Here is a 19,971-nt window from a genome sequence, read left to right as displayed (position 1 = left end):
TTCCTTTCTTTCCTAGCATGGTTTGGGTATCACGGGACAGAAGGGACCCTGGGTTGTAAAAATCGTTGCACAGCGCAAATCTGGATAAATTCCCTTGGAATCCTGAGTCCTCTCCATTGACTGTGATGGGTCTAAGGGTCACCTCCGTGAATCACAGGAGGGAGTACAATTTGCCTTATTCCTTCTGGAGAAAAAAAACCCCCACAACAGAGCGTAGAGCAGCACAGCTTTATTTCCATATTTTGACCAGAAATGAATCTCATATAGAGAGCGATGTAACACAAGCCCTAAGTATGCGCTTCCATCCTGGAATTAATTGCCTTACGCCCCTCGTTATTTATAGCCCTGATGCCATTCCCAGCAGCTCCACGCTGCGTTACTTGGGCTGTGCTACTCGGGCTCGCTGCCTCCCGCCAGATCCGCAGCACCGCCGGCAGCTGTGTTGTGTGTGCAGATCACATAGCAACTGCGCACAGCTGCCTGCCAAGGCAAACCGGCCCCGCTCGCTCGCTCCCCCCTGGCCACTTATTAAATGAAAGCAGAGAACAAAGCAGCGGGCGGGGAGGGAGAAGCGTGGGGAAGAGCGAGACCAGATTCCTTGGCTAGCGATACCTAAAAATCTCCCTCCGAAGGCAGCCCAGGGTTCGTTGCGGTGTGGAGGGCTTCTGCCCTCGGAGCGGGGCTGGTGGGATGGGAGCTCCAGGCTGTGGCGCCGACCGGCTGACACGGGTTGGCAGGGGAAAAATAATTCCCGGCATTGCCGATAAAGCCACGTTAAATCACAGGCGGTTTTCCTGCTCTGAGCCAGCTTGCTGCTGCCCCTCCGTCGTGAACGGCAAAGGCAAAGCCCAGCGGGAGGGTGGGCGCGTGGGAGCAAGGAGGCACGGGGGTCTGGGTGCGATCTAGACCGCGGCTGCTGCTTCCTCGCTCCTGGGTGAAATCCAAGTTAGGGCCCCAACCGATTTGGCACGTTGATGCCTCGAACGCACCGCCGCGGCTGGGAGAGGCATCTGCGCTGGCGGCACCGGCCAGCAAGCACAAAATGTGGGCCAGGATGGGGGCAGGCCGGGCCCCCGCGGCGGGGCTGCGGCTCGAGCCAGGATTTGGCCCTCCTTCAGGGATTTCTGTCTGCCGCCTTTTGCATCTATGGGAAAACTTTTAAGTGTCTCAAAAACTTCTTTTAGGCAGGATTTTCAAACCTCCTGTCAGTACCACACCTATGCTGGATGGCGTGACAACCCCTGGGGCTCTCCCACGGCTCCCAGGGACTCGGAGCGGTGGCCGGCCGGGTGAGGGAAGAGCAGCCGGATGACCCCGCACGACGGCGGTGCAACTCCCACTGAGGCATGGCAGAGCCGTCACCTTTTCAAGCTATTTTAACACATCGTGCCCAGCATCTGGGGTGAGGCTGCAGCTCTCCCTCGGGGAAGCGGAGGTATTTATCTCCCACGCAGCCGCTGCTTTCTGGTCAAAAGAAGCTGAAGGATAGGGGGGAGCAGAGCAGCGTCTGGGGCTGGAGCGGTGGCACGGAGGCCAGGCTGCCACTCGGGTCCCTTCCCACTACAGCTTCTGCCTCCTGTGAATGCCAAAGTCCGCAGCGGCCGAGTTCAGGAAGAAACAACCTGCAAGTCTCATGCATCAGGAAATGCCAGTTTTACACAGTCTGTTAGAAAATATGTACGACACAGTAATCGGATTCATTTTATTAAAAAACTTGCAATAAAATTCCTTGGAATTCACCATCTTAACTTTGAGAGTTGCAATATTTTACTAGTACATAATAACACAGTCTCACATATTTACATTATAATCCTCTATATAACAAAAATAGCCGTGTTGTACTACTGAATAATGCTTCCAAATATTAGCCTCAACATTTCGGTACTTCCCCCAGCTGAGTCACTGTCCATGCTCTTTAGCATTTACAGTATATAACAAAGCAAGAAGGACAAAAAAAAAGTGTGTGCCTCACGATTTCAGGCAAATCCCTTTAAGATGGTAGTTCTCCGACTCCCACATTTTTCAAGAGAGATAAAGTGCCTTGGAGGGGAAGATGTATACTTTACAAAATATCAGCGAAGAGTTAAAGTGTATTTGCAATACTGTACAGAAAGTAATGCTAGAAAAAAAGGCTCGCTTCACAAACTGCTACTGCACTGTTTTGGCAGAAAGTCACAGGTAGCAGGGGGGGAAAAAAGCTAACTACAAGAAAAAGAACCACCTATGCAAATGCCACTGTGTGTTTTTGCCATGGTCTTTCTCTAGGTGTTTCACAAACCAAAGCGCAGCTGTCCAGAGAAAGGAACTTTTTTTTTTAACGTGGAGATGAAGGGTCGTTTCCACAGTCTAAAGAAACACAACGTGGTCAACCTGCAGAAACCGACTGCCTTACCAGCAAACCAACTTCAGTCAAAACCAGGCTCCCAACCTGAGGGGGCCGTGGAACAAGTGGGGACCCCGGGCTTACTCGGGGGCCCCCTGCGCAGGGGGAGAGGCAGGGCTGAAAGCCTCCCAGTAAATCCACTCCTGCTGTCCAGAACAGGGCTGATTACCTTGGAGAATTGCACTGGGACAGACCATTGTCTCCAAACTGGAAGTTATTTCGGTAAGCTGTGCACTGATCCATATGGTATTTATTTTGTTCAGAATTTTTCTTCCCTTTTTAACATTGGCATTTGCTGGTACGGCTCTGCAGCGTGTGAGAAGAGACACGGCTGGAAAAAGCTTTGGAGCCATCACTGAAAACCAGGATACTTCTGCTCTGTTCATGAACTGCGTACAAATGGGACGCCACATTTTTTTGGTTTGCTTATAAACTACTCTAAATAAAAATAATTCTCTTCTGGAAATGGATGGAATGTATATTTTGACAAGTACAAAACCATTTTAAATGTTCGCTAAATACAAGGAACATCTTGCTATAAAAATAACAGACCCTCCCACCCACTGTCCCCTCTTTACATTTCTAATTATAAAATGGTACAGTCATTTCAGGTTCCTAACATGAAACAAGAAGTAAGGATGGTATTACGTACACATACAAAACATTAGATATTTGACATCTGAAATAACCGTATACATTCAGAGCAAACAAGCAACTTGATCTTGCTATTGTTTTTAATGCTACACAGGACTGAAGGATCAAGAAATAAACAAGAAAGGGAAAATGCGATTTCTTTTTTTTTTTCCTCTCCTTTTTTTGCATTCACTCCAGAAAAAAGCAACTTCCACCAATTCACAATTAAAATAGTTGAGAGAGACAAGATTAATTTCAGATGGAAAACTAATCCGTTGGCTTTTCATTCAAAATCCACAACATCTTTCATTCATCTTTCCTCTCTATTTCTCCTTTTGAAATACAGCTCCTGCTCGGAAGGTTTATTTTGTTGAAAAAGAAGTGCCAAAGAAGAGAAAGGGAGCCGAGCGGGTTTCCAGCCCGGCGGGGGAAGCTGCGCGGCAGAGGGCAGCCGCCTCCCTCACTTGCTGTCCCAGCCCGCAGCTGCCATCTGCTACACAAACAAATCCAGCCTAAAAAGTCCATCTGGCGTTCCTCTTTCAACTGCGAAACTATCAATTAGTTCAGGTAACAGCTTGGTAAAATAAAAGAAGTGCTTGTGTTGGATCAATTGTCCCTCTTTAAAAAGTCTGCGAGAACAACACCTCCACCCTCATTTTCCCTCGCCCCTAAAATATTTCATGACATTGTTTTTCACCGCTTGCGTTAACCAAGCTGATTCATTTCTGTCACACTGGTTGCCCCATATACGCTCACACATTTTGCACCTATAAAACAAACGAGTCAATGCTCAGTGTTCTTCAATGAAGCAGCAAACCCGGCCAGCGCTGGTTATGAAGAAGCTCGGCTCTCCTGAACCCGCTGAAACCCCATGGCCTATCTTTCACTAAGCCCTTAAGTTGAATTTAGGCTGGCTCCTTTCCTCCGTGCTGAATCAGAGCCGTCCAACCTGATACAAGAGATACAGGCAGCAAAAAATTGCAAGAGAGGAAGCAGCACGGCCTTCGTTTGATCCCACCATCTCCTTCCCCTGCAACAGAGACTCACACTAGAGCAAACATTTGTGAGAGGGGCTGGGAAGGAACAGTTTGGATTTCTCTGCCATTTCAGTCTGGCAGAAGGGATGTATCCCAACAGCAAAGCAAGCCCTCCCTCTTCTGTTTGGAGAGTCAGCTTGTCCTGGCCCCTGTTCCTTAGCAGCCCGGTAACTTTGGCCCTACAACAGGGATCTACAAGAACAACAAATGGTTAAAAAAAAAAAAGTCCATTATTGCTAATGAATAGAAATCAATAAATGACTATTGGTTTCCTTGGTTTGCACAGCCTGTAAATTCCTATTCCTGGCTTATTTCAAACTAGATGCTTAGTCAGGAGCTTTTCTACAGACAACAGACCACGAAGGAATGAGCCTCTTGCAAACAAAGTCTGGGAGATTCCCAGCTGCCTGGGCTGAAAGGCGTTTCCCGCTGTTACACATAACCTCTATCGTCATTTCAGTACAGACCAATTGTCACAACAGGGACTTGCAGTCCAGAGATTTATGTATAAAGACTTGTGCCCCAATCTTTGCTTTTTAATCACAGAATCCGCTCAAACGGCTGTGGCATATATTCAAAGGAAAAAGTTTGTAAGGCAAAACTCTGGAAAATCTATATGATGACTGTACTCCAGGTTTAACAAGAAGAGCAAATGAAACACACTTTATGGAAAATCTGTAACTGTGTTGTACTGATGACTGAAAGTACATAGAAGTGTCAAGTCATCTGCAGACACCTGCCAGAGCAACCTGTCCATATGCAAAGGTCTTCTGAGCTAGACATTTTTCAAGTTGGACAAGCATTTCTTTTTTATTTAGCAAGGGGGAAAAAGAGGGTGGGTTAACAGGTTTGACAACAAAAAATTTAGATCACAAAATGCATATTCTTTGAGAAAAATTAAATTCAGAGCTAGATCCGGGGTTCATTTTGTTCACAAAATAACAATGTATCCCAAACGGGTCATTCAATGAGAGATGAAATACTGCCCTTCTTGCAATGACTTCTTCTGGATCTGATCCAGAGGTCATTAAAGTAGTGAGATCTGAGGGATCTCTTATCATACGCAATTTCAATAATTTTTTCAAATTGCCTTTATAAAGCCTTTTTCTTTAGTGCCACAATCTCCCTCATATAAATAAGTCTAAAAATGGCAGCTGCTTCTGTTTTCACTACAATACAGTTTCCACAGTCATACTGATGTACTTTCATATGCATACATGGCAATTTAATTCTTTAGAATGCTTAAAGAATGAACCGTAGTGCTATGACTGTCCTGATCCTGGTTTTGAGGCTCTAAAGAACTCAGAAAATGAAAAAAACCCCAAACCCTCAGCAAATGCCAGATCTGCATCCCCAGCAGAACGGGTCAGCCGCGAAGAAGGGATGCAGAGCTGGCGCCTTGCACATCTGCACGCACACATTAGGTCGTTTGTGAGCGCAAAATTCTGCCCATCTAACTTTTTAAGTGTCCTACCTATTGAACAGACCTTTGGGAGTGCAGTTCACGAACCCCATGAAAATCAAAGGATACTCAGAGCGCAGTCCCTGTCTGTCCTAGTTTCATCCTGCAACCCAGCCCGAGTGAAGATGAGCCTCGCTAAGGTGAACGCTTCTCCCACCTACTACATGAAAAAGAAGAGAAAAGAGCCTTAGATGACAGCACAAGAAGAGCTCAGAGAGGTGCAAGATCAGCTTAACGACAAGAAAGCTGCCACCGGCCCTGTGCAGGAGGTGCCCCTGTGCCCAGTCCCTGGTGCCGTGAGTGGGCAGTCACGGCAGGAGCCTGCGGAATTATGTGCATGAGCACTTGTTCGTCAGAGGGCACCAGAGGATTTGTTTTTTTCCTGGCTGCATGCTAAAGGCTGCTTTCCCTTCTGAACAGGCAGTGCTGTGTCCCCGGTGTCTGAATCCCACGTATTTAATGCCAGAGCCCAAGCTTAGTGGGCAGCAGTACCGAGGACTCACGCAATGCTCAGGACGGGACTAATCTTACCCAAAGCTGCAAATCGGGAGGTTTGCTTTTACCCTGCGAGAAATCTCAGTGGGGAGACTCATGTAGGCAAAACTGTGCATGGGCGTGCAGATCTGCAGAATTAAGGCTTTCACACGTGTTACGAACATACATCTGGGCGTCTTAATATTTATGAAGCACCTCAAATTCCCAAGGCATTTCACAGGTTATATATACAAAGAATATTGTCAGCCAGGTCCTGCTTTAGGAAAACATTTCCAGTTGACACAGGGGCTTAATTATGCTCATAGAAGACCTGTTGAAAATAATGTGATTTTGGTACAAGTCCAAAATTAGTCATAAGTGCTTTTTGGAAGAAGGACGGAATAAAACATTTACTTAAGTGCTTTCCTAAGTTCTGGCTTCAGTGTTGTGTAACCTGGCTTTGCGCTCGTTATCGCTTAACAGTGCTCAGAGCTGTAGAACACCTGAGGACAGGGACGGAAGAACATCTTCCCTGAGCGAAACTGCAGGTAGCACTGGCAAAACAAAAGCAGAAAGACTCCTGACCCAGATTTACTAGGACGCCTCTTTTGAAAGGCCACAGTATGGTGATATGTAAAAGTGTCTCGCCCAGCCTAGCACCCTGCCTCTGCCAGGGGCCACCTGTGGACCCCGAGGGACCACATCTAGTATGAGATACTTAGGAAAAGATCATTCAGGGTGCAATCCCTCTCCAAAATCCTTCACTAAATCCTAGAAACATGGGCAGGGTCTCAGTTACCATCTATGTGATGCCCCCTTGAGTACAGCTCCCTTCAATGATTTCGCTGGGCAAAGGACTCAGTTCAGGATCAGCTGGGAGTTTCGCCTCCTGCCGTGCTTTTCCACAGGCCTCGCTTGCTCTGCTGTGGGTGACTCTGCTACGGCAACAGATAATTAGTCAATCTATCCATTGAGATTAACTTAATTAAGTTTGTGAAATAAAACGAAGACTTTGCGACAGCTCCTCTGAAACCCAAACAGTTCAGCCAGGAGTTTTTTGTCTGTGTGCTGGGCTGCAGTGGGTGGATGTTAAAGGATCCCTGACAACTCGGACATCGTGTTCGTGATGATCCTGTGACATGTAGCACCCAGGCTTCAGCGCTAGAGAAGAAATTGTACCGGTGCGTGTACTTTCCATAGGGAGACCTGACTGTGTATACAACCAGCTTCACTCTTCCCCTGCAGTCATTTGAGATGAATTTCATTCCTGTGTGAAGGGCCAGTATTTCATGTAAGCACCACTTAAATCCCATTTCAGCATTATTTCCAGAGCTTAAGTGCAGCTGATGTGGTACCTTGTGCAAACTCTCTTGTGTAGGGGTGAATTTCAGCATCGGTTCCCCTGATGCTGTGGGCCTTTCCCATAGAAGCAAGGAATACAGAAGACATTAAAGAATAAGGAAAATACGATTACAGAACTACAAATATTGGCAAGACTGACCTAGCTGCGCCCTCTGGAACGATCTCTAACCTTCTTTTTAAACCAAGCAGATTTCCAGCTGCCTGTATCTCTTTAAAAAGAGATGTCCTTTCAAATGGCTTATAAAAACGTAACGGCACATTTCCGGATCATGGTTTTGAAGGATGATTAGGCTGTGCTCCTTTGCCTCAAAGTTACCCTGCAATTTAGGGACTGAGAACATCAAAAAAATTAAGCTATAAAATGAACTGAGTTCTAACTGGACGGAAAAGCATGGAGTATAATTTTTCCTTCTTCCTGTACTAAAGAAGGATGTTGGCCAAAATTTTAGGGATAGTTCTAAACACATTTTTTCCTGAATAAGATCTGACAAACCGAATTTTGGCTGGAAGTTGGTTTCCACATCTAACAAGTAAATCCACAAGGAGATTAAATGCAGCAAGAACACTAATAGTTGCATTTTGAGATGCTGCCATGACACCATCAAGTCAAAATGTTTGACCTCTCCATGAAATTTCAATGTAAGATGAACTGTTGATTCTATGGACTTACTCAGGAGGCAGTAATGTGATTCAAATCATCTGACTGTCAACAGAAACCATTTACTCTTGTATAACAGTAAGCTAAAAATGCTTCTTCACAGTTGCGTATTTTGACTGAAAACCGAAATCATATACTGAACAAGTAACGATAAGCTTTTCCCTGGAAAGCAGAGCTCAGGATGAACTAAATAATCACCACAGGTCATTATTATTTAGGTGTTTTGACTTATGTTAGTTCTGTTTATTTTCAAATTCCCTCCTCTCTACCCAAAATATTTTGGTATATATATCTATATACAAACTGCAAGTATTCCATTATGCTTGCGACAACGTTGACAGGGACTCTGGAGGGCAATGCACCACCTGAACTCTTGTGTTCGATAACAAGCAGGCAAAAACTGCTGTCAAAATGTTAAGAAGTGAAACACACTAAGAAAAAACAAAACAAAACTAAACAAAACAGGAAGTAAACATTTCAACCAGCTGCCTCCCGCTTCATTAGCAATTTCTGACACTGATATCGGCATCTCCAGACCCTTTGTAAGAATATTCTTGTCATCTGCCTAATGCACAGCTGTTAACAAGAAGCCTCTGGAAACCTCTCAGACACTCCTTTAGCCTACCGGTCAGATTTTGGTCTGTAAAATTAAGAAAAGACATGATGTTCTACTAGATCTTCTTTTCCAGCTACTGAATTGTGACTTGAAGGAAGGCCATTAATGTGCTGACAACTGCTAACAGCATAAAATATAGCAAAGGACCACGAGGATGGAGTGAAGCTTTAAGCTTTTCTTTCTCTCCTTCACACTGTACGATACTGGTCTAGAACAGAGCTCTAAGTAAAAGCCAACATAATGCAGTTTTAACCCAAATCTCAGCAAGCTCTGTTAATTCAGAGCTCTCTCACAAATAAAGGCCTTCAGAATATACCATTTCCAAGGCTCCCACTTAATGAAAGCAGGCTTCACATTAATGCAGGGTGCTGGTGCACCATCCTTCTGAAGCCATGTGTACTTCACGCAGAAACAACAAGGCAATGATAAATCCTGGAGTCAGATCATGAAGTGACCAGTGAATGGGAATTCAGATTTCTGGATTGAACTCTTGAAAAAGCTGGGGTCAGTCAACAAAGACAGAGTGTCCATCCGTAACAAACTATAAACAAACAAACAAACATAACAAACATACGTCTTTTCAAAAAAAAGAAACAAAACCCCAATCAAACAAGTGTAGAAAACACTCAAGCTGTCATTTCAGTTGCGTATTTATGAGCCACTGAAGAGTTACATGACTGCTCTCAAGCACGTGGGTAAACTGGAAGCGCTCATCTCCCATTTGAACAAAATGAACATAAGTAGATGATGAAACTGCATCCAGGCAGACACAACTGTTGCTATTGCTTTTCGTGACCATCTCAGAATGGAGTGTGCAGGAGTGACAGTGCTCTGGAGGCATGTGCATGACTGGTCCAAATCCTAGAAAGCTGACTCGGTCCCTCCCTGTGACCCTCCCCTGTAGTTTAGTGCTGATGTCTGTTTGTTTTTCAAGACTTCACCTCTTCGCAGTCTTGATCAGTGGAAAGCTCCACATCGGACAGTCCAACCTCCATGGCCATAATCAATGAAATATCTGAATCACTGCTGACTGCTGGCTCCTGTTCATCTGTGAGGGTAGAAAAGACAGGAAAAGGGCATTATGGTCACATCTTTCTGTCAACGTGTTAATGTTTTTCAGTTCTGCAGATGGGACCCAGGGGTTTCCCCGCCACTGAGGTTGTGCTTAGATTCCAAACTTTGCTCTTATTCAATATCTGTCTAAAGCATTTCAAAAATATCAGAAAGTTCAAGCCATCAGTAGCGAGAAACATGATGACAAGGAGCCTGGATGGGTAACACTTTCTTCTGCTCCTAATCCTCCCAGGGCTTTCCATCCATGCCCTTCATCTCCATGACCTTCCTCCCACGACCTAAGCGCTTCCCTCCTCATCCCTTTTCACTTCTTCAACGTGGCATCATCCTTCTCTCCCCACAAAGGCAGCAAATTATGGACAAAGTCACAGGCACCTGGTGGGGCAAGTCGGCCATCAGGAAAACATTTCTAACAGGAAAAAAATCTGCCCAAACCCTCATTAGGTGACAGAATCTCTGTTAGCAGAGACTTTTAAGGGGGCGCCAGGCTGATGCCTGGAAGGAGCGACACGAGTGTCGTTAGTTCTGCCCCAGGACTCAGGACCAGGCTACCTGCCTTCTCAGGTGCCTTCTCTCATCCTTTTCCAGTCTCTTTTCTATTCACCCTTTCCTCTGATTCGCAGATACCTTGCAGGTTCTTGATCCAGGCCAAAGGGATCTACCTTAATCCACCACGATGCCAAATACAGCAAGAGTCAGATTATTGACTTTTGCCAAACTGCAAATCCCATCAAAACAGCAAGCGTAGGAGGAGTAACTTGTTTTTGTTTTGATCCCACAGCGCTTACTATGTGTGCATTTAGTAGCAGATAAAGCCATCAGATTTTAAAGGACTAAAAGCTAATTTTATTTCAAGAACAATCAGGAGAAGCAAAGCACACTGGATCTCTGGGGAGATTTTCAAAGGCACAAAAATCCCATAGGTGGACGAGTCCCTGAGAGAAAAAGTTGATGGTTCATATTTTCAAGTGGTTTAATTACAATGATGATATTTATACTGTAACAATACAATGTATTTAAATCATGGCAGTTTTTCCTTTACATATTTCATTTTTCAGACAATAGAAGCAGAGCTTGATTGATGCTAAAAGGTCTAAAAGTTGAATATCTAAGAATTAATAAGTGAGAAACATTACATAGGAGCCAGGAAAATAATAACTCCTCTCAGTTTAATTATTCACTTGAAGCTAAGTGAGCACAATTAGTCTCCTCTCAAGAGCTGCATGATTTTTAAATCTGTTGTAGAGAAAAAACATGTATTTACTTGTGCTAGGATTAGACCTCATGTTCTGCAGAGAAAGCTTGAGTGGGGTCTGCATTATTCAAACTGCAAGAACCAGTGCTTTCCTTTACGATGCCTCCCAATTTTCACCCTGGATTATTTTTATACTTTCATGATTGCAAGATAAATAATTAATGCATACAACCTCTTTATATCTTTTTTTTTTCCTATCAATATGACAGTAGTAAAACATTTCAAGGCATTGCTTCTGACTATAAATGTTTCCACTGAAGGTGGAAGAAGTACTTACAAACTGAATGATATCTTCTGCAGACTTCAGTGGGCTTCAATTACATTGAACCATTAGGTGTTCTGCTAGATCCCAGAGTACAAAAGCGTATCATATACACCTCCAAGACCTAAAGCATCATCTGTAGTGGTAACAGCTTCCTGAGCCAGAACGATGTGGTTCCAGATGACTGGATTATTTATCATTCCTCTCTAACTAATAGGATTCTTAAAAACAATGAAAATAATGCTTTAAATGTTGACCTAAAAGCAGGTTTATATTTGCATGACAGAGTTCCTGAGGTTTAGCCATGTTAAACAGCCGCTTGGAGCACTCTTGAGAGAAAGGTGATTTTCATCTGAACTAGCTGTGCAGGAAAGGAGGACTGGCTGACTGCTGACAGACACACGTGTGCTGAAGAGGCAGGCTGAGCTGCCAACACAAATGTCAGAGTGTTGTTTCTTCTAGGGTTGCACAGCAGAAAAAAATCTCACCTGAGGTCAAGACAGGCAGATAGAACAGAAGCAGATTTACACCTCACCTACCAACAGTCTAACCTACGTACAGGAGCACCCGTTTTCCAAACAAGCAAGCCGGAGTTGTACATTAAAAATCGTATACAATTATTTAAATTCTTGGATCTTAGTCTCTCCAAAGTGTGGGCTTTGTAGTTTGTCTTCTTCGGGACTGAAGTGCAGGTCAGTAGGAACAATGAACAAAGGATTCTAAAAATGCCCGTGCCTATGGCATTGCTTTTCCAGCACTGCAAAACCACCTAGAAACATGAATGCTCCACCTTCCTTGCTTGCTAACAGTGCAGCAGGGTTCAAAATCCTAAAGCTAGAGCCTGCTGCTTCAGCAGAGTGGGAACTCAGACGTCATCATCCCTTACACCTTCCCTTTGAGGGAAGGGGTCAGCACTGACGTTTCTTCACAAGACACAGACAACACAAGGAAATTAATGCATCCCTCAGCATTCCGTGCTTGCTCTTGTGAACAGGAGTCGTACTGCTGACCCCAACGCACACAGGACGAAACTCTAGGAGGCTGCAGAAGTTACACCAGATACGGATCAGCCGTAGGTAACTGGCTGCAAGGTCTACAAACTGCCTCACCGTGGCTCCCCCACACAACGCAGGCTTTCTAGACTGTGGTGTGGGTTGTTTGGTTGTTTTTTGGTTTTTTTTTGGCCGGCTGCTCAATAACGTGAGCCAGCACAGTTAGTGACATTTGTTAAAGGTAAGCAAACCTCAACTAAACTGCAAGTGCCAGGAGCTTAGCCTGCATTTTGCATCCCTGATTTTTAGATCCTATTTACAATCACAAAGCTTATACAATCACACAGCTTCTATGGGAGAGGCCTGACTCACTGTTAAGAACTTTTATGACCTTTTTGCAAGTTTTTTTGAAATTTGGTGTTTTTCTTAAAGCCCTGAAATCAGGTGAGGATCTCAACTTTCGGTGAAGATCTCAGCTTTCACTTAAATAAATCTTGAGAAGTAAAAAGGAAATGAAGAGTTTAAAAAACCATATCCCTAAATTCTAGACAGATTTTATGTTGGAATATCTGACTTGTGATTTTAGATGTTTGAGCCTGGCAATGCTGTCTAACAACATACACTGTAATACTTCCACCGTGTTTTGTAGCACTTCATGCCACAGGCATAAAGCCTTTTGCTTAATGAAGCAAAAGGCACATCCCAAGCTGCTTTTCAGCCTGAGCGCTAGTGCCTACAGCAGGCAACTGTAGACCTCACTGCCACATTCCTCTCATGTCAGCGAAACGCAATACACCACAGCATGCTGCCTACTTCCAGACAGACTTTTTCCACTCACTTATATTCCCTGACACACACTCATTTGAGAGGTGCAATAAAAGAAACTCCTTCTCTAGCCAGTATAACTTTAAATTTAAATATGCTAATGCAGGAAGAATATCACCACATCGATATGGAACTGCCCTACATAATAGTGGTACAGCCCTTACTCGTTGCAAAGTTCATTGAGTGATGTATATATTTAATTGCAGTCAAACAAGGATGAAACCAGCAAATTACTCTGGTGCTTTAAAAACAGTACGACCGCACACTAGTAATAGTTATCTACTGCTGCTGCTACCCCTAACACTTTGAGTAAGTCTTGTAGCTGTTGTACACTAATAAATATTCCAAAAGAAAAAGGTCAGATGACGGGTTTCTAAGAATTTGATACTGTTTGCAAGAGTCTTGGGAGGGACCTAAGCATTCAACAGTGAGTGTAAAGTGCATTTACAAAACCATTCATCTGCCATATGTAGGTAAGCATACAGGCATGGCCACAAATCAAGATACACTTGTAATGACCTGCTCAAGGATGAGGAACAAGCTGATATAACTGTGGTGGGTTTTGCACTCACAGAGACCTCATTCCTGCTCACCACTGTGCTCCTCCCGAGGAGGCCACATCCGACATTGTGCTCTGATGTCCTTAGGACACGGGCAGTGCCTAAAATTGCTCCTGCTTGCCCGACAGGCTGAGATTTCCCCCAGCTCACAGAGCTAGAAAAGCTGCAGAACCCCATGATTGGGCTAAAAGGTCCACAAGCAATTTGCATCCAGGGAATCAGCAGAAGAATAAGAATACTTTCAAATGTTATACAGCAAAGGCTTCTCAGCATTGAATGCATACGAGGTTTGTCTAAGATGACAGACTTTTTTCCTTCTCTGGACCTTCAGGTAGCTCTCTGCTATTACACTCATTTGTGAGTAAGTAGAGAAGTATCGATTATTACATGTCAAATGAGAGCTGCCAGCAAGTGTGTAATTCATCTACTGAAAGTGTAACTAAAGCCAGCAATCTCCTATTCTTGCGGTTTAAAAACATGGGCCACAGCAATGAACTATTCAGCTGGGAGTCGGTCTCCCTCCCCTCATTTATTATCAGCTCTCTGTGAACTAATTCAGCATACTCAGTCCTGCTCCACACACAATTAAACCATTGCACAGAGCTCTGCAGCTGCTAATGGTTTTCTTCATCTTACAGCAGTCACAGGAATCAGAGGGTAAGAAAAAGCTGCTACCGTGCTACTGACTTAGGTGTAACCTATTTGTCCAGCTATAAAGTCAAGCATTTAGCACAAGAAACAAGTCTTGTTTTGCGCAGAACTTCTGTTCTTGATGGTAGATGCCTGGCTTTGAGGAGAAATTAATCATTATTGATTTCTTCGTCTAATGAAATGCTCTGAAAAATTTATCAGTTATCCCATCCTTAGCTGGCAGAAATTGTACAGCAGACTCTGTCTAAAACCTCATTTTGACAATAAATACACAGCAAAACTTGGACTTGATTTCGCTATTCATTTCACATTCTCACTACTGTGAAATATACCTTATTTCAGAACTCTGCATTTTCTGAAGATAGAACAAAGCCAAAACATTAAATCCCTGGTGACAGGTATCCTCTCAGATCTAGAAGAATATCTAAAATTTATGTGTTAACATGAACCTTATTCCAGTCTGGGGCTCACTTCTACCAAACAAACGTTGCCCCCAGTCAGATGTGTCTGGAAGAATTTTGCTCCAGAAGAAAGCAGAAATGTGGCCATCTCCTGGAGCTCTGAGGACCTGAGAAGAAAATATATCCAGGGTCATTAGAGGCATTGATATGGGACCTTTATCAAATGGATTCTGTTCAGCATGAAGCCACAGCGAACTGCCAATGCAAGCAGTGTTACTCAGATTTTGTTTCCAGTATCAGAACAACCAGAACACTATTCGTCACATTTGATTTATGATGGGGAGATAGAGACATTTCTAGAGCCCTCTATTTTTCTTTGTCTGCCCAAGAATGCCCTTTACCATTACCGAGTTTATTGTTCCCTCCTGTTGCAGCCTTGCCACAGCATCGCTTTGCTGCTTATAGTCTAAGAGGAGGAGCGTGGTCCTGTGAAGTTAGTACCTCAAATGGCAACTCCTTCCACAACAGTATCAATCAAATTTATTTTATCGCTAAGACCCTCTTCTTTAAAAACACTACTGATTCTTAAAATTTTTCACAAATTAATCATCCAATACTTCTTACTGGATCATTTTATAAGCAAGTCTCAAATTCCTTCCATGTCATCTTGATAATTGTAATTCTTTAGAACAGGCCGTAACTACACTAACAACACAACTGAAATAAAACACATGGAAAAAAAATGCCTATAAAATCTCTAATGCAAAATAAGCAGTGGGAATATGTCTGAAGAGAAAGGGTTGTAAAAAACCTGTTACTAATGCGGTCCTTTTGTACACAGAGGCTAATAAAATGGATGAAGAAGTCTGGCTGGCTACAACTGAGAACAAAGTACTGGGGAAGTATTTTATTGCTGTTCCCTAGCATCAGAGAGAGATCTGAGCAGCAAGGGGAAAAAGTACTTGAGCATGGTAACTGCTTTTGGAAGAAAAGGTTAGAGTCTTCTCCATAAATAACAAGTCAGAGCTCTGTGACTGTACTAACAGCAACAGGGCTTCATCCAGAGGAAAAAGCAGAAGATGTCTGAAACACACTGCAAAGAATACCCAAACATCAGCACACCGGGAAGAACCAAATGCCATGACCTGGCAAGATTCATTCAAGACCACATTTAAAAAATGTCTTTAACTGGAGTAAACTCCAAGTGGTTGAGAGACTTGATAGATGGGCCTGGATATGACATAAACCACTAGAGTCCCTCCCAAAGCAAACTTGTTTTTTTCTTCTCATTGAGTGAAAAGGCAACAAACTTTCTTCTCTTAATCTTTCTCTAGGATCTATGTTTTGGGAGAACACACAGCATCTCTTAATGGAAAACGGCCAAAGATGTAGTTCCCTGTCTTCAAACATCCTGCAGTATGAAGGGGTGATATCATCATCATCATTCTAGACACTAACTACTGAGATGGAGAGTCACAACTCTTCAAGGCATTCACTGATTCTGGGTGCCTAGTTAAGAAACAGTAAACCTGATTTTTCAGTTACAGAATTAACCTGCACATTGCATGCCCCAAGCATATCTTCTGCTAACTTCAGCTACAGCTGTAAGTACTCAGCACTTCTGGAACTCATATCCCAGTATCTCAAGACAAGCATCAAAAAGCAAAGGGGAAATTATTAGTAATACAACCTATTTTCTGAAGCCTAAATTTGGAACATGTTGTACTTAAGCAATAAACTTTAACACCAGTTACCTGAGAAGACATTCTGTATTTTGGCAAGACCAATAAACTCATTTTCATAGACAGTGTAGAAAGTATCAGCACCCAAATCCTCTCTCCAAAAAAAAGGGGGGAAAAAATAATCTGTCCAAATAAGGACATATGATATAAAACACACGGAGTGGACAGCAAACACATTTTCAGGAAGCTGAGCAAAAGGGGAAGAACACATACCAGATGTTATTGCATGGAGACAGCTGGACCTGATTGGCTGGAAAAGCAAAGTGATTTTTAAAAATTTTTTTTATATATATCTCTGTATCTACCTTTCATGAGCATATACTAGCTCCTTGGGATTTTGTCCATGAATCAGAACACAAGGCCTTTGAAATTCACAGCATGTAATAACATTATTTTAGGAGTCAACACTTTGGAGATCTGTCTTCTCTCTATGAGAGGCTGGGTGACGTTTTGGGAACTCTTGCTTAGCTGTGTTAGCGGGGAGCTGCCAACCCTCTCTGTGATAGAAAGAACATGCCCCTGCCAAGTATGACACAAGAAAACCTAGTATTTTTGCTTTCAGTATACTTTCCTCTTTCTCCTTACTCTTACGGGTCACGCTCATCCCGTTCCTGCCCTGGGATGGGCAGGGAAACTCCTTCTGTGGCCTAGATACTGCATTGTTATTTTCTCTTCCCATGACTAGTCTTTCCTCTTTCCTATTGGAAACTCACTTAAAATATGATCAGAAAGATTACCTGAACAGTCAACAGAGTCATCACACTAAGGTCTCCTGAACCGACCACTATGCTCTCGTATCAGCTAATCCCCACATTCAAGGTCCTTCACAGTTTATCTGCACATCTGCTCTTAGTCACTACGAAGTATTTTCTTCCGTCTTTGCCTGACCCCATTCTTCAGTCCCACACTCTCCCCTTCTTTGATTGCAAGACAAGAACCACCCTACTTCCTTCACAACAAGGCATCCAGCCTCTTAAACCTTTGCAAAGCTGCTTTTCTTTTCCCCCTCCAAGCTTTCCTGCTGTCTGGAAGGGTAGAGCACCAGTGGGTTGCCGCTGCACACCGTCCTTATCGTTCACCACCGGCCATCCTCTGTGCCCAAATACTGCACCAGATGCACCTCTGGTCAGGACAGCACGTTCTTTTGAAGCCCACAGTAAGTTTCAGAAAAAAAGATCTGAATGCATTTGATTCAATGTACAGCCTGTTAGAAGTGATTATTATTTAGAACATGCAAAATTATTCATGTATTTGATTGAAAATCAGAAAATGAGATCTCCTATAAAAAGGGAAAAGATTAAAAAATACTGAAGCATGGGGCTGTAACTACATGACGGTTTTGATTTTCAAGTACCTTAGCTACCTTTGGTAATATATTAAATAGTCAAAGACCTTTAATTCTGAAAGAATTTAGCTACTTTTTTGCCATTTCCTACACCACTCTAAGAATCCTAAGAAACATAAATTAAGTTTTCCATTTCATGTTAAACAAAAAGCCTAATTCAACTCTTCACCAAATTCACTCACAATGAAGTCCTAATCTTAGGCCCAGACTGAACTAAAATCACTAGTATCGTGCAGTCCCAAGCACTGCTACAAACACTTCGTGTGCAGATATTATTCTCTGATCATTTCTATTATTTTTCCATTTAATTTCTCTGTATGCAGACCGCGTTTCTGACTTAGCTGAAGTATAGTTCCGCGTACCAGCAGCATGACAGAGCCAAGAAGTGGAAGACCAACTCCCCTGCCCTAGCTCACCCTCCTGCCACCTATCCTGAAGCTCTGCTATTCCTTTGATTGGCCAGGGAGTAGACTTAATTTTAAAAAATGTCTGCAAACTACCTTGAAAGCATTTTTTTGCTAGGCTAGCAGCTGAACAGGCTGGCTCAGTCACAAGGCGAGTACTGCAGCCAACTTCAGGAAAGAAGCATACAGAAAGACAGAAAGGAAGGGAAGGGACACCCCCACCCCCACCCCTTGCATTTAACATCTGCAAGCTGTCCCTGTGGTACCATGATGTTACATGTTTAAAACATCAGGTGTGGCATGGGGACTACTTTTCTACTTGGTTTTCCTAAGCAGCTGCTAAACAGCCAGGACTCCTTGGTGTTACTGCAAATCAAACAGCATTAAGTGATAAAGTTAAAAATAATCATGCTTTGTCATGTTAATGGTGTGTAAGGGATATTGCAAGCATTCTTCCAGTAGCCAAAGTGAGAAGTGTGGAGAGACATACACCCTTTGAGCAGTGAGCAAACATCTTTAATCACACTGCCACCCATTTAAAAATCTGAAGGGATAGCCGGTATGTGACAAAAGGAGAGTTAAATGCTGTATGTACTAGCACGTGTTATATGCTATATGGCCTATTGGCAGGCAGTCATAAGAAAGAGGCTTTTACATCCAAGAAGTATAATCACACAATTTAATCATGTGCATCTCAGTTTCCATGGGCTATACTGGTGACTGCTATTGTGACTGAACTTGCTTATTTATACTTTAAAAACCCGTGTCAGCAGTGTGCTCTGCTTCCTGCAAGCCTGAAAGGAGAAGGAAATTACAGCGTGACTCAGACACATAATGTGCTGGATTGAATGGGTGAGAGTGTAATGGTAAGAGAAACTTCTGTTCTGTTCTTAAGGAACATAACGAAGAAACTTCCTTTCACAGGGTGATTTAGAGATGTACCGGCCACACAAATCCCTCAGAGCAGTCGCACCAGAGAGGTATCGCAATACGCCCAAGCACGATACAATATTAAACCAGAAGACTCAATGTAAGCTAGTGGTTTCCAAAACCTTTTTCTCTGGTCTGCTCATGCTGCAGAGCTGTGTCCTCCTCTTGGGGGACTCCGTGGCAGAAGCAGCTGCCCAAAGCCACCCGAGATCACTCCTCCTCAGGACTGCAGACCCCTGCTGAGCCCACCTGGAGAGCACCTCTGCTTTGCCCTGCTGCTTTGCACCCTGCTCCCGGCTGGGAGGAATGAGAAAAGGGATGCTCAACCCACAGGCACCCTCCTTCCCGCTGCGGCAACCGAAAAGCCCATCCCAGTGGTGGTGGCTGAGGCTCAGCAGGGTCTGCCGGCACGCAGCAGGGCCTGGGAGAAATTGCAACCCATCGCTATGATCTCTGCCTAACCCCTTCAGCACTGCCGGATCCTGCAAAGGCAGCCAGGACCGCGGGCGGCCCTCCTGGGAAGTGGGAATACCACCTCTGGCGCTCAGGGGAACGCAAGAAGGGGCATTCGGTGCTTGGAAGCGCAACCCACCAGGGGCACACGAGGAGACTAGGACATGAAAGTGCACCTGCAGAGCAAGGCCTCGCTAGGCTGTTGCAGGAGACCTCAGATTACTGCAGGTTTTCTTCAAGGATCTTAGAAGTTTCTCACTCCTACTTCAGCTCACGTACAAGGTGGTTACTAGCCAGCGAAAATCTGCATGGGGCAATTAATTCTGAGAACTTGACGTGGAACGTAGGCTGCTGTGACAAGTAGAAAAAAAAACATTTCTGCCTAATCAGTACGAAGTGCTTCCTCAATTACAAGTATGCACACAGCTGTAACAGGAAACAACAGCTTGCTT

At 43.8% G+C, this 19,971-nt stretch overlaps 1 protein-coding gene across 1 annotated transcript in view; it reads right to left on the bottom strand.

Moving 5' to 3' along the window:
- Positions 1-3,099: 3,099 nt before the first annotated feature.
- RNF150 (ring finger protein 150) overlaps positions 3,100-19,971 on the bottom strand; it is a 124,968-nt gene continuing 108,096 nt past the window's right edge. Inside the window, exon 7 of the mRNA XM_075035935.1 lies at positions 3,100-9,673. Within this exon, the coding sequence (XP_074892036.1) occupies positions 9,555-9,673 (119 nt within the window). The 3' untranslated portion in view covers positions 3,100-9,554. The remainder of the gene's footprint in view (positions 9,674-19,971) is intronic.

Source organism: Buteo buteo, chromosome 1 (assembly GCF_964188355.1).
Source record: "Buteo buteo chromosome 1, bButBut1.hap1.1, whole genome shotgun sequence".
Classification (NCBI taxonomy): Eukaryota; Metazoa; Chordata; class Aves; order Accipitriformes; family Accipitridae; genus Buteo; species Buteo buteo.
The sequence above is the reverse complement of the archived record's forward strand: the minus strand, read 5'-3'. Positions and strand labels throughout refer to the sequence as shown.